The sequence below is a fragment of the Lycium ferocissimum genome, chromosome 7 (genome assembly GCF_029784015.1).
Source record: "Lycium ferocissimum isolate CSIRO_LF1 chromosome 7, AGI_CSIRO_Lferr_CH_V1, whole genome shotgun sequence".
Lineage (NCBI taxonomy): Eukaryota > Viridiplantae > Streptophyta > Magnoliopsida > Solanales > Solanaceae > Lycium > Lycium ferocissimum.
The window spans coordinates 27448092-27463263 of NC_081348.1; the positions used below are offsets into that span (position 1 = coordinate 27448092).

Here is a 15172-nt window from a genome sequence, read left to right on the forward strand (position 1 = left end):
AAAATTAATACAACACGAAGAAGTGGTTAAGTTGTAAATAGATTGTACTAATGGAACAACATGAGGTGTCCCTTCAATCTAAACAGCTCTACCGTGCTAAGCAGATAACAAATTACTACTAAAAAAAAAATATACTAACTTTTAGTATAAGTGGCTTCAAAATTCTCATATTCTAGCTTTATGACCAAGTTTTCACTTCAAATACTTATCGTTCTTCCTTTTTTTTTTTTTTTTTTTTTGCCGTACTCGAGTATTACTTCAAGCTACTTTAATGATTCAGATATCAGTCGAATTTTATTCACAATGTGGTAAAACAAAATCTACTTTCCATTTTTAAAAACGTTCACAAAGGCAGCTTCCTATATCTTCTCATTACAGAAGTTGCATGCCATCGATCAACTGATAAAATTTTTGTTACCATTCGTAGGACCTAAGTAGGAGCATCTTCGAAAATGTACTTTATGTTTGATTCATGCACCAGACATATCTCATCAGCACAAAACATTTATGTGTTTAAGTTTTGTCCACTAACGTTGCAAAGATATTCCACTTCATCAAATTAAATCGACCTATATATAACAACAGTTAACTCTTTCTAGAAAATTTGACATGATAACATGACGAATAGAGTAATAACCTAGCATACAACAAGTTACAATGTATTGATAGTGTAAATATTGCTCTCGCCGTCATAACTTAAATCTAAAACAAACACAATGACAAAGAATTCAACTACTAAATGTTTAACATGAATTCATCATTTTGGAAATTCCTGTGACATTCTTTCAATCTAGCGATGATGGTTCTCTAGAATTTGGAAACTTTCAAAACCCTAGTTATATACATATTTCCAAAAAAAGATGACCTTCTTAGGTAGTGTTAGGAGCTGTTTGGCACTAGGGGATGCACTTTTTAAAAGGTAAATCCTTCCATCTTTTCATCCACTCTCCCAACTCTTATAGAACACACACTATCAACATGTTTGAGAAAATAATGATCCATCCCCTTTTTGCAACGATTAACAGTGATTCAAACAGACATATCATTTCAGTCTCAAAAATGATGGTACACCACGACTTCTTCAAAAAGTTGGCCACTTAATTAGTGGATGATTGGAATGTTAAAACTATTTGAATAGGAAAGGGAAGAAAAAGATTACAAAAGAACTTTTTTGAGTGCAATACCTTTTTTCCTTTTTTATGGGCTTTATTTTTGAAATAATATATAAAACTAAGCCGCCCCGCTCAATTTGGAGTCCGGAACCAAAATGACTCAATAAAAAACCAAGTGAACCAAAATACCCCAACAAAAAAAAAAAGTTACAAAACTAACTTTAGCGCAGTAAAGTACTACGCTAAAAACGTTCCACGGAGACGGAGCGTTAATCGCTTTAGCGCGATTTTTCTTGCTCTAAAGATTTTTTTTTTTCATAGCGCGAGATTTTCTTGCTATAGCTAGCACTAAAAAAAAAAATTTGGTAAACTTTTTTTTTTTTTTTTGCAACACTTAGTGTGTTTTTTCATACTTTGACCAATGATCAGTCGTGTGTCAAGACTCCGAAACGTCAATATTTTATATAGACCCTGATATTTTTTTGCGTACAATAATGTAGGCTCGATACATCAGGATACGTAGACGTTCGGATCGTCATTTTAGGGGTTGAAAAGGTGTCAAGTAAGTTTTGTTTGAAAAAACTTAGCATTTTTTCCATACTTTGACCAACGATTAGTCGTGTATGAAGACCTCGAAACGTCAATATTTTATATAGAACCTGATATTTTTTTCTGCGTACAATAATGTAGGCTCAATACATCACAGATACGTAGACGTTTGGATCGTCATTTTAGGGGTTGAAAAGGTGCCCGTAGTAAGTTTTGTTTGAAAAAACTTAGTGGTTTTTCCATACTTTGACCAACGATTAATCGTGTGTGAAGACTCGAAAACGTCAATATTTTATATAGAACACGATATTTTTTTGCGTACATAATGTAGGCTCAATACATCACGGATACGTAGACGTTCGGATCGTCATTTTAGGGGTTGAAAAGGTGTCCAAAGTAAGTTTTGTTTGAACTTAGTGTTTGACTGTAAGGTTATTTTAGTCAACTTTATATGTCGAGAAAATTAGTCAGCTTTATTTTCAAAAATTGAAACCACAGAAGTGAAATTGACATTCACAGCTACATTACCCCGGGATTTTTACGTTGAAATCTATTGCGTATCATCATATTATAAGTAAATAAAACTGAAAATTTCATGGCAATTTGGGGGAAAATTTTAAATTGAATGGGATAAAAGGTGTTTTTTTTAAAATCGGCTCGGACAAACCGCCTTGGGGCCGTTTGTCCGCATAGATCTCAGAAAAATACCCAAAATCAAAAAAAAAAATCGCGTAAATCGGACGTCTGAGCGCAAAGTTATGAGCATCTAAAGTTTGACCACTTTACAACTAGTTTTTCTCCCTATATTTTTTAGAATTATATTTATATTCAAAATAAAGTTATGTCTTGATTAAAAAATAACGCGCTTAAATCAAAATCTTAAAAAATAAAACACCCTAAAGTTTCCAAACAAAACTTACTTCTAGTACCTTTTCAACCCTAAAATGACTATCCGAACGTCTACGTATCCTGATGTATTGAGCCTACATTATTGTACGTAAAAAATATCGGTTCTATATAAAATATTGACGTTTCGGAGTCTTGACACACGACTAATCGTTGGTCAAAGTATGAAAAAAACACTAAGTTTTTTTAAACAAAACTTACTTCTAGCACCTTTTTCAACCCCTAAAATGACTATCCGAACGTCTACGTATCCTTGATGTATTGGGCCTACATTATTGTACGCAAGAAAAAAATATCGTGTTCTATATAAAATATTGACGTTTAGTCTTGACACACGACTAATCATTGGTCAAAGTCCGAAAAAACACTAAGTTTTTTCAAACAAAACTTACTTTCGGACTTTTTCAACCCCTAAAATGACGATCCGAACGTCTACGTATCCTTGATGTATTAGCCTACATTATTGTACGTAAAAAATAATCGTATATATATAAAATATTGACATTTCGGAGTCTTGACACACGACTAATCATTGGTCAAAGTATGAAAAAACACAATAAGTGTTGCAAAAAAAAAAAAAAGTTTACCAAAAATTTTTTTTAGCGCTCGCTATAGCGCAGTATTTTACTGTGCTATGCAAAAAAACAAAAAAATTCTTTAGCGCAGTATTAAAGATTAACGCTCCGTCTCCATGGCCGCTTTAGCTGGAGCTTTTTATCGCGCTTAAAGGTAGTTTTGTAACTTTTTTTTTTGTTGGGTATTTTTATTCACTCGATTTTTTATTGAGTCATTTTGGTTGGGACTCAATTTGCAACTCGCACACCAAAAATATGTTGTGCTTATATTAATAACCTCCTCAAAATTCTTTTGTCGGTGTCTATTACTACCCCTGGACCAACATTTGCTGGTGAGAGGTGCTTTATGTACAATAAGCAAGATCTCAGATTATTCTTCCTCAATAAATTTGGGTCCAATCAATTAAAACAATAGTTACGGAGTACAGTATCTTAAATTATTGTTTCATACAAATCTAGTAAGACGTAAAATAGGAGTGCAGCGATACCTGGTATGAAAAAACAAAAGTAACTAAAATTGGATCTACTCGTAGATTGGCCACAACCACACGTGTAGTCTCCTTAAAAGAAGCTCGATTGGTTGACGTATATGTGTATCAAGTATCTACAACAAAACACACCCAATTTTTTTGAAAGGCTACATCAATTATTTTCTCCAAATTTAATGAGAGATATAATTCAACATGTTCTATAAATAATAAAGTGGTCCATTTTGCCTGTTAAATAGGAGTAGCAGAAAGGTCTCTTTTCATCATAAATTTCTTTACAGCTAGCAAGCGTTAAGCGCCAATTAATGGTGTACTTCAAAATTGAATTAGACAGTTAGATGAATGAAGATCATTTGTTTTGCCTCATATACAAACAAAGTCCTTGGCTTAGGATCATGTGCTTATTATCTTGTGGCATCCCTTTGTGTGCTGTAGTTGGCATGTCCTCCTCCCCCAAGCCCTGTGGCCCTGCCCCAACCCCTTTTTTTGCGTGGTGGCGGGGTAACATATTTAAGATCTAAGAAATAATAATCACAGTAGAATATTTTTCTTGTACTATGATAGTAGTAAATAAGTACACAAATAAGCAGTTGCTGTATCGTCTACAGCACTTGTCAATTTCTAGCCTTGTAGTAATGAGCATCCTACAAGAGATTTGAGCAATTGCTAATAAAGGACCCCTAGACGAAGTAAACTAGGGTAAAGATTAAACGCACAGATTTATTGCGCATCTCCCAGTCAAATGCAACTTTTTTTTGTGGCACCATTTAGTGCCTTTCAGTTCGAAAAACGTTATTATGTGTCTCACTGACACTAATTGGGTGAAGTTTCTTTTCTTATAAAAAGGTGAACCCAAATCTTACACTTTTGGGTTCACTTTGTGAGACAAAAAAAAACTCTGATACAGCTAGTGGCAGTGGTATGAGGCACTATTGTAAACTTTTCCCTCATTGAATAGTTCAATAAATTTAGGTAGTTCAGAAACAGAAAGTTACAAACATTCTACCATCCCCAAAACTAAATAGTGTCATAAATATTTCGGGAATGGTACCATAAATGCACTATTAGAACAGATCGAGTACCCTGGTTACATTGGTAACACTACTACATTCCAGTAATGTGATACTCCCTCCATTCCCTAAACAAATATGTCTGTAACATTTGTGCAGCTGTAAAACTTTTGAAATTTATAGTCCTAAACAAAACATAACATTTGTGGCTACAAAACCTTCTCATTAAAAAATACAAAAATGTGTCATTCTTTTTTAATGGACTAATCAGAAAATTTTGTAAGGTCTGCGTACACTATCCTTCCCAGACCCCACTTTGTGAGATTTCACTGGGCATGTTGTAATCAGAAAATTGTGTCAAACAAGGTGAAACGACGGGATAATACAATAGGGACAAAAATAAAATTATTCATAATGGAATATAAAAAAGGACAACCGAAAAAGAACAAAAAAGCGGCAATTGCCGAACCCAACACCAAGTCCTCCGTTCCTCAGGTTAATCACTATGGATAAATATAAAATGTACACAGAGGATTTTCTTTTATCAAAGTATTACTTCAATTTCATGTTTTTTTGTTACATATTACTTCAATTTCATGTACTCCTTGATACAAACAGATAGTGAGAAACTGAACTCAGAAGGCCAAATGAGCAATGATAGGTAAGGACTATCGAAATACCATTAACACACCATAAAACAGAACTAAGGAAGCCTAACTCCTCCATAATTAACCCTAAAGCGAAAAGCCAGTGGCCTGTGGTGCAAAAACATAGCCAAAAGATCACTGGGTATTCGACCAAGAATACAAGCATCTTACAGACTTATTGCTGGTTACAGGCCACTCGATGCACGTTCGGTTCATCATCATCCGAGTCATAAGCCTCTTGCTGTCGTCGCTGCTCCTTGTGCCTCATTTCTTCTTCAATGTTGACATCGTGCATAATAGTTTCCTCACACTCATCCAACTCAATTTCCGATGAGCTCTTCCCTGGTCTTGGTGGCAGAATAGTCTCTATGCCACGGCATGTGTCAGGGGAAAGAACCCCTGATTCTGGAAATTCCACATCAAAATGGATATAAAGCCGGCCCTTAATGAAAGGCTTGCCATAGTTGGGCATGCCTTCATCATTTATTGCCTTGAATTGATCTGCAAAAGACAACCGGATAAGCACACATACACTCATTGTAATACTACCATACAGCCTCCTCAGCCACCCTAGTTCAAGTACCATTTTATCCTACCTCGCACACCCCCCCCCCTCTCTTCCCCCCACCCCAAACCTCAGGCTTAGAAGCCTTTCTTTTTAAGTAACCTTGGTGTGGCCAGCTTGGGCGCAGCTCGACTAATTCCATAGAGTACTTGCAACCACCCTGCATAGGTAACTCTGTCCACCGAGGCTCGGACGGATGGGAAGATATTGCTTTTGCCTCCGTTGGCCCTCAAGGATTAAAAGCCTTTTCATTGTCACCACTTACGTTGACCAATATGGCTAGTTCTCAAGCAATATCTCAAGCTTGAATAAGGCTTTGAAGCCCCTCTCCTCTCTCAAACATGATGGCTCGAGGTAAGCAAACAAGGAACGCAGGTGCTTACCAGGCTTTACAACTTCTCCGGGGTTTGATTTGATTAAAAGCTGCCTCCCATCAAGATGAGTTAGGACAAATTGAAAGCCACAAAGAGTTTCAGTCAAAGTAAGTGTATGTTCCACATAAAGATCATCAAACTTCCGCTTGAACTTTGGATGCTCCTTCTGTTGTATAATAAAAACAATATCTCCAGTGATGGTATCGGGCTGCAGAACAGTAAGACTAAAGTATGAGATCAGACTAGTAATCAGCCAAAGTGAGGGCAATGCATAAAATGGAACGGGGAAGCAAATAGCTTGATATATTATATTAGGAGGTTATATACTTGATTCAAAATACTGTACTGACTCCAGGGTGCAAGACTCAAATATGTTCAGACACATCTCACATGTATTTAATATGTAAAAGGACTAACCAACTACACTTACAGCTTCATCTGCTTCCCCTTCGAAAGTTATCTTCTGGTTATGTTGCATTCCTTTCTCAACATTCACTTCCAGAACCTTCTTTTCTTGTGTAACTTTTTTTCCTCGGCACTGTGAGCACCTGTCCCTCTCACTGATAACCTCTCCTGCGTCAACATGATAAATTTCAAGGACAGCTCTTTTTTTACATGTTTCCCCTTTTTCTATGGATAGGTAAAGAAGGGACACCACCAACGTTTCTCATCTTTCGTCACAGGAACATGGAATAACCATAATATTTTCATTAACTACCTGAGCCTCGGCATTCAGGACAAACATGTTGCATCTGTTGGATCATTCCTGGAGCAATCTGTCTTGCTGTGACTCGCATTCCAGTGCCTTGGCATCCATAACATGTCCCAGATGCTCCACTCTTCGAACCTTTCCTGATAACACAGTGGAACCAAATCACAAATGCGTCGAACAAATAAGTCAAATGCACATGAAATCCAACAAATTATCTCAGTTCAACTTACATTAAAAGGTTTAGAAAACGATTAAATGCACAACCAACTTCTCTCTGAAGCATTCAATTTGTTTCCAACAATTTCTTATGCCTTTTTACCATTCCAATACTAAACAAGATTTTATTATTTTCTCAAAATGTCAATGATAAAACACCCTCTTTTTTTTTTTTTTTCTCTCTATTTTGAATGGGTTATGCTACATTTATCTGTTAATTGAGGGCAACGCACACCCACATCACCACCTGCCCCCACACAGCCTAAGAAATGAGGAGCACTACATGAAATTAGAAAGACGCATTCACAAGAGCATCCTAATAGATGATAGGTATATCACAACAGAACCGATATCGAGGCCATATGAATCAAATAAAATTAAAGATGAAAGCAAATAAAGGAGCACCCATGGACAGTAGCAGCATGGGTACACAAAACATTAGAAACACAGAGACAGAGCTCAAAGAGGATTTAAAACAATAATCTGTAAATGGAAACTCCATATACCAAATAATATAAGAGCGCTTTCAGAAGGTCAACCTTACAAAGAATATCTTCAAACTTTTTTTTGGATAACGGATTAGTCCAGATAAAATTGCATGCACTTTGATTAATCCACATGATACCTGTTGTTGCACCCCTTTCAAAACAGGTTTAAGTTGAAATGCACAGTTTGGTAATGGTGCCTACAACTGCCACCTCCCACCAGTACAGGTAACAAATAAATTTATCCACGGAGGGGAAGAAATGACCTAGTATTTTGTCTACACTGAGATTTTAACCCTAGCTCCCATCCTTTTCCCACTTCATTGACCACTAGATCACACCATTGAATGTCAAACTCGAGCTATTTGGACCATTGAAGATTACAAAAGCATCCAAATTAATTCAAGGTGCTAAAGGAAAAATATGTTTTGATACTAGAGATGTAAATCCAGCGGTGACGTCTTTTATCACTTTCCGAATTAGAATTCGGCTAAAAAAAGGAGATAGGAAACTCAATTTTTTCATGAGAACTTGTCCATTACTTCCTCAATCCAATCTCTTAAGAAATTTGTTCACTTCCACGGAGTTCAAGAGAAGATGGTTTTAGAGAGTAATTATTTTTGTGTTCCTAGATCTGTTACCATAATGATTGGAAGATGCAAATGGGCGTGATGTCACATCAAAGTATAAACCATATAAAGTAGTTATCATAGACTAATTCAACGTATTTAATGTCGATTTGATCATTCCAGGAAGGAGGTCTTACTCTTGGAAAGGACTAAAATAGAAAGCAAATCAAAGGAAATAGTGTACAAGCGGAACATAAAACTAGAAGGTAATCTTTAAAAAATTATTAGCACCACGAAACAAAAACAGAAAGTTAGAAACAGTGGAACGTTGTGAAGTGAAACAAGTGCCTCACATGGAAAAAATAATAACGTATCTAGGGTCAGTTGTTAGACATATGTGCTAGTGTCGTGGACTCAAATACAAGTCATACTTGCAGCCTAACTATGCATTTGTATTTCTCCATAACACAAAAACAATCTGCCGCAGATTTTTGAATGGGCTCAAGAAGAAGTACAGAATTCACTTGGAAGAACGTATCAATAAAATCCTTATTTACTAGGCACAAAAAAACCTAGATAGTTCTGTGCCATCTTTGAACCTAATATAGCTTCAAAAACAATCAGATAAGATAAGTTCAGAATATTCAGAGAGAGAAAATACCCTTTACACTTGGGACACAATATATTCCGGGAAAGTGAAAGCTTCTTTGTGGTGCCATTATACAAGTCTTCCAGAGAAACCCTAAGTGTATGCACTATATCTTCACCTTGGTTCTGTCTGCTAGCTCTGAAGCGACTGCCGCCACCTGAAACAACCAAGGCCAAATAAATATGCCGTCCAACAGAATTAACCTATCTACCATCCAAGAGAGAGAATTCTTACCACCAAAAGACCCACCAAAGAATGATTCAAATATGTCAAAGTGATCATGAAAACCACCACTGCCACTCCCCATTCCTTCTTTAAGGGCATCTTCACCATACTGATCATAAATTTCTCTCTTCTCTGGATCACTTAGAACTTCATAGGCCTGAGCCAACTCCTTGAACTGAAGAAGATCGAAAACAAACATTAGTACATGACAAGAAGGAAAAGCCTAGAACTGCCCCCTTCCACTTTGGTTTTTTCGATCACATATTGGCACATTCATACGTTCATGATGCATCATAATTAAAAGGGCATAAAGTAAATAAGACCTATGTATCAATGAACTGTCCTGATCATGCATTAGCTGGATTTCATTAATGACTTGAGGGGAAACTGCCTTAGAAAGCATGCAGGGCGCAAGCTGGCCTGGCCACCACTATTATCCCAAAAAGGAGGAAAAAACATGCAGAGCATCGGAATCAAAAGGTTCCATTGGTGACATGACATATCTGGAACAGTAATATGCAGAGGATTCCACTTGCACAAGTAGGATCTGCAACTTACTTTCTCGGGGTCACCACCCTTGTCAGGGTGATTTCTTATAGCAGCTTTCCTATATGCCTTCTTAAGTTCATCCTGACTGGCACTTTTGGAGACACCAAGAACCGCATAGTACTTGGAGTTGTCACTCCTCTTTGTTGCCCGTCCAAACATAATGGCTCAACTTTATGCCTGCTTCAGACACACAACAAATAAATTCAGACAGCGTTTAGTAAGTTACACACCAAAACAAGAAAAGAGTGGGAAGTTTTACATGTAACATGTATAGTAAATAGGCATATGATAACTGATTAAAACTATAGTTTCGCGGACAGCATTTAGTAAGATACACACCAAAACAAGAAAAGAGTGGGAAGTTTTACATGAAACGTGTATAGTAAATAGGCATATTATGATAACTGATTAAAACTATAGTTTCGTGGAGAAATATCAATTGCATCAAGTTGAAGAATAAGATGGAGAAACTTTATCTCCTGTTGATATATCCACAATACTGAAAATGAAAGCAAAGAACTTGTGAGGATTTTAAGCACAGAAGCTACAAAAAAGAGTAAATTTTCTTTCATGGATAAGCTTAAGACATTATCAATATATATATAGACAGATGCAGAAGGGGAGAAAGAGAGACCCAAAAGGCCTTGTCTTAGAGGATTTTCATGAAGTATTGTCATTAAAGAGATCTGATTACAGCAGTCTAAAGCATGTAGGCATAAGGTGACTGAGCTTCTAGGTTAAGAACCTTTTTTAATGGTTTAGGGCTTCTTTCCAAAGATATTAAAACCTTTAACAACTATTAACTTTATAGAACAATGAGCTCTTTATTTGTGCTATCTTCAGCACAGAAATATAAGCAACTTGAAGCTCATAGTTGTATTTTGAGAAACAATTCTTATTTTCCCGCTGATGAGACACCAACAGGACGCAAAACTGAATAAAAGACTTCAATTTACAAGACAAAGACGAGGTCAGTTTTTCCCGTTGATTAGATACCAACAGGGTGCAAAACTGAATAGAGACCTCAACTAACAAGACAAAACAAGGTCAGTACAAAACTCAGAGACAACATAAATAGAGCAAAGCGAATCAGCAAAGAAATCGATGTCAGCCCGCCAAGTTAGTTAAGTTAAAGCTCTAGCAAAATGTGTGATTTGCAGGGCGCACTCTGCCAAATTTAAGCCATCCAAATCTATATACAGTTATACACATTCCTAATCCAGCTGCATTACTTAAGCATATTACTTTGTAAATGGAAAATATAATGTTAAACCTTCAATTTTTCTTTCTTTTCCTAAATCAACAGAAAAAGAGACAACCCAAGAGGGAGAGACAAAAAAAAAAAAAAAAAACTTTAGGTGATTTCTTCTCATGTGTCTAAGCCTTGGTCGACAAAGTTACCTGGTACCTGTACTAGTAAGAGGCCGCAGCTACCCAATGGAACAATCGAGGTACGTGCCACCTCGAGAAAGAGTGGCTTGGGGGGGATGGGGGCAGCGAGTTTAACTGAGTGTCCGGAACCAAAATGACCTCAAAAAAAACTTTTTGAACCAAAATACCCAACAACAAAAAAAAGGTGACAAGAGTACCTTTCGCGCAGTAATTTACTGCGCTAAAGCAGTTCACGGAGACGGAGCGTTAATCGCTTTCAACGCATTTTTTACTGCGTTATAGAAGCAGTTAAAAAAAAAAAAAAATCTATAACGCAGTAAAATACTGCGTTATAGAAACAGTACCAAAAAAAAAAAAAAAAAAAAATTGGCCAACTTTATTTTTTGCAACACTTAGTGTTTTTTTTCATACTTTGACCAATGATTAGTCGTGTGTCAAGACTCCGAAACGTCAATATTTTATATAGAACCTGATATTTTTTTCTGCGTACAATAATGTAGGCTTAATACATCAAGGATACGTAAACGTTCGGATCGTCATTTTAGGGGTTGAAAAGGTGCCCGAAGTAAGTTTTGTTTGTAAACTTTAGGTTTAAGTGTTCTATATACATAGACGTCCATTTTTGTTTGAAGACTTGTTGTCATTAGCTTAAAGTTTTTTATTTTTAGGTTCAAAAGGTTTTTTTTGAGGTCATTTTGGTTCCGGACTCTTTAACTGACCTATATCAACTCTCACCTCGTCAGCTACTACATATATTTTTACCTCACTTTTCTTTCTATCAACATATAATTTGCCCTCACTAAAACAAGGATACAAGGGCAAACAACTTTTAAATTACTTCCAAATTCTATTTTAGAAGGAAAAAGATCAGAACAAAATTGAAATAACAGAAAAAATAAAAAATTAAGAAAAAGAACATGTTTTTTATGTGAAGAACATGTTGCCTAGCACGATCTACACAGCATGTGCTAATTCAAATCTCCCACCTTTCATATTAGAAAAAAACATAGAATCAATAAAATAATATCTGAAAAAGAGCAACTGAACCTTCAAACAAAGGAAAAACATACTAAGTAAATAAGGAAAGCAAGTGGACTTTGCAGCTGAAAAAAGGAAAAATAAAAGAACCAACAAAACAAACAAACTGAAGTTCAAAATTAACAGCAGCAATATCAAACTCTTTTCCACCATAAAACAATCAAGAAACCATATTCATCAATCAAGAAACAGATTAAAGATTTGAACTTTACATCCACTGCTGACACGGATCAAGACTAAACGTGAGGAGTAACCAAAAAGCAACAAGAAAACTCAAAATTGAAGTAAAGAAGCTATAGAAAAAAGTACCTGGACAAAGGGTTTCCACAGAGAGAGAAAGAGAATGGACAGCAAGAAAACTCGTACTACTTGTCAAGGGAAGTTTCATGTTTGGTCACGTAATCAGCTGACAGTAAGCCCTGATTGGAGATGAAACAAAATTCCTTTTTGTTTGGTAAAATTACGAGAATGGATTTCAATTTTAAAGATTATATAAGTAGGCGTTTGGCGATGAAAATCACATATTTTTCCTTTATTTGGAATTTTGAATTTGAAGTTGAAGTTGAAGTTGAAGTTGAAGATGGAGCTGTGTTTGGTTATAATTTTTGTAAATAATATTTAGTCGTTTGAATGTACTAAAAGTGAAAAAAGTGAAAATTGTTTTCCAAATACAACTTCAACTTGAAGTTGTATTTTGAATTTTCATGGTCAAACGCTGATTTTCAAAAAAAATGTTGAAAATTTTTTTTGGAAAAAAAGTGAAATGTTCTCATGGCCAAACGGGTGATTGGAAATAAATTAGAAAATACGTTCAAAAATAATTTGGGATGGTGGGAGTAATAAAGAAAGCATGACAAAACATCCTGCAAAACGGACAGTAATAACAACAAGACAATACAATAACCACAGTACAAGAAACATCGATAGTAATAGAAATTGAGGAACAACATAATACTACTAGTACTACTGATACCGGAAACTAAGCAAACAATAAATTAAGAGACAACGCTTAACTACCTCCTAACCTTCTATCCTAATTTATGTCCTCCATAACCCATATATGAGGTCATGTACTCGGTAAACTGAAGAAGCGTCATGTCATGTCATGTCTAATTACCTCTCCCCAATATTTCGTCGGTCTACCTCTGTCTCTCCTGAAACCATTCATATTCAACCTCTCACACCTCTGCACAATGTATAATTAACATTTATCTTAATCTTTATTAACTGAAATATTAATTGATTTCATACAGAAAGGATTTGCAGATGATTTACTTCTATTTTGAAGGGGGGATGTGAGTTCAGTCCATTGTTATTTGATAGATTCCAAGAATTCTCTAAAGCCTCGGGATTGAAAGCAAATCCCTCAAAGAGTTTTGTTTATTGTGGTGGTGTACCAAATGATGTGCAGCAAGGTATTCTGGATATACTAGGCTTCAGTAAAGGTACTCTCCCTTTTAGATATTTGGGAGTCCCTTTAAGTACTAAAAGATTGTGCAATGTCAATCTCTGGTGGATAAAATGCTCAATAGGATTAAGTCTTGGACTACCAGGTACATGTCATATGCAGGGAGAATACAATTGATTAAATCTGTCCTATTCTTTATTCAAGTTTTTTGGGCTCAAATTTTTGTCTTACCAAAAAAAGTAGTCAAAGTGATTGAATCCACTTGTAGAAGTTTCCTTTGGACTGGGGGTACTGAATTATCCAAGAAAGCTTTATTAGCTTGGGAAAGGCTTTGTTACCCCAAGTCAGCTGGTGGTTTGAATATTCTTGACATATCTACATGGAACAAAGCTGCAATTAGTAAATTACTTTAGAACATATGCATCAAAAAAGACAAGCTTTGGGTTAGATGGATACATTGCTATTATGGGAGAAATAGAAATCTACTGGAGGATGTTCCCAAGCAAGCCTCTTGGATCATTCAAAAGATACTCAAAGCCAAAAAATATTTCATCCAAGCTGGCTACATGATGACGGAGGTGGAAGATATGCCAAACTATTCAACCAGAATGATATATCCTAGATTGAGAGGGCAGTTTCCAATGGGAACATGGAGAAGGTTGATATGTACTAATTTTGGACTACCAAAATGGATATTTATACTCCAACTGGCTGCACATGGAAGACTATCGACTAGAGACAAACTATGCAAACGGGGAGTGACAACTTAAACCGAGTGTCCTCTATGTGAACAGGCTAATGAGCAACATTACATCTTTTCTTTACTTGTGACTATTCTGCCCATGTATGGAGATTGTTACTGAAATGGATGAGCATTGACAGAGCATCGATGTGTTGGGCTGATGAGATAATGTTACATCTCGAAAAATTTCCCGTTAGCATACAGTGAATAGGCCAACGAAGGGCATGACGTATACGATGTTTTGATAAGTAAGAAATAGCACTTGATGACCCTAAACGAGATTTCAAAGACATTTAAGGTAAGCAAAGAAAGTTGTTAAGGAAAGTAAGTCATATGTTATGTGTCGGACAAGAATTACGAGTATCAAGTTAATGACGTTCTAATGATGCTTTGGAAAAGAGTTATAAAGTCCCTTAGATTGGTATTGAGGTGTTAAATAAGTGCCAAGAAGGTTTCATAAGGATCGGAGATCAAACGAGTCAACGAGAATGATTTCAGAACCAGTGGGCATTATACGGCCCAACATACGGGTGTATAAATTATCTTGAAAACGTATGTACGCGTATAATCGACCCCAGAATGTCTTCGGACCAGATCTACGGCTAAACGTACGACGGTATAAATTATACGGACGTACGTTAGTCCGTGATCATGGTCGTGATAGATTTTAAAATCATATAAGGGGACCCTCTTTCTCATTTTATTTCATTTTCATTTTTCACTCCACAAGTCAAGAAACCTCTAGAATATTCTCCACTCTTCATCCCATGTTAATTCAAAGGAAATTGATGATCAACCCATCAAACCAACAAAATCAAGAGTGTGAAACCCATTAAAGTTCATCTAAGTCAAGAAATCCCGTTGGAATTGAATTAGGGTTTGGTGTAAGAAAGAGTATTGCCACTGCTGGCTTGTTCCTACACTATCTAAGGTAAGTTTTATGATCTTTTCATGTTGTTTG

General features: G+C 36.0%; 1 protein-coding gene across 5 annotated transcripts; it reads right to left on the minus strand.

Annotated features, from left to right (window-relative positions):
• Nucleotides 1-5174: 5174 nt before the first annotated feature.
• On the minus strand, nt 5175-12531 carry LOC132064113 (dnaJ protein homolog). 5 transcript variants are annotated; one of them, XM_059457000.1, is made up of 8 exons: nt 12371-12531; nt 9641-9808; nt 9107-9257; nt 8870-9014; nt 6945-7078; nt 6657-6799; nt 6236-6434; nt 5175-5788 (listed from the first exon to the last, which is right to left on the minus strand). In XM_059457000.1, exons 2-8 carry the CDS (start codon nt 9788-9790, stop codon nt 5463-5465), a joined length of 1248 nt encoding a protein of 415 aa, XP_059312983.1. In that variant the 5' UTR covers nt 9791-9808; nt 12371-12531; the 3' UTR covers nt 5175-5462. The 5 variants fall into 5 exon arrangements, with proteins under 5 accessions (XP_059312983.1, XP_059312980.1, XP_059312981.1 ...); XM_059456997.1 differs by having other exon boundaries at nt 9092-9257; XM_059456998.1 differs by having other exon boundaries at nt 9092-9257; nt 9641-9811; nt 12371-12506.
• Nucleotides 12532-15172: the final 2641 nt, after the last annotated feature.

Bases quoted from the DNA above. Each gene is read 5' to 3' on its own strand.
- LOC132064113 (XM_059456997.1), bottom strand. From the start codon at position 9,790: ATGTTTGGACGGGCAACAAAGAGGAGTGACAACTCCAAGTACTATGCG. The intron at 7,079-8,869 runs GTATTTTCTCTC...CTGTGTTATCAG, and splicing joins TTGTGTCCCAAGTGTAAAGG to GAAAGGTTCGAAGAGTGGAG. The intron at 6,435-6,656 runs GTAAGTGTAGTT...ACTGTTCTGCAG, and splicing joins AAGGGGAAGCAGATGAAGCT to CCCGATACCATCACTGGAGA.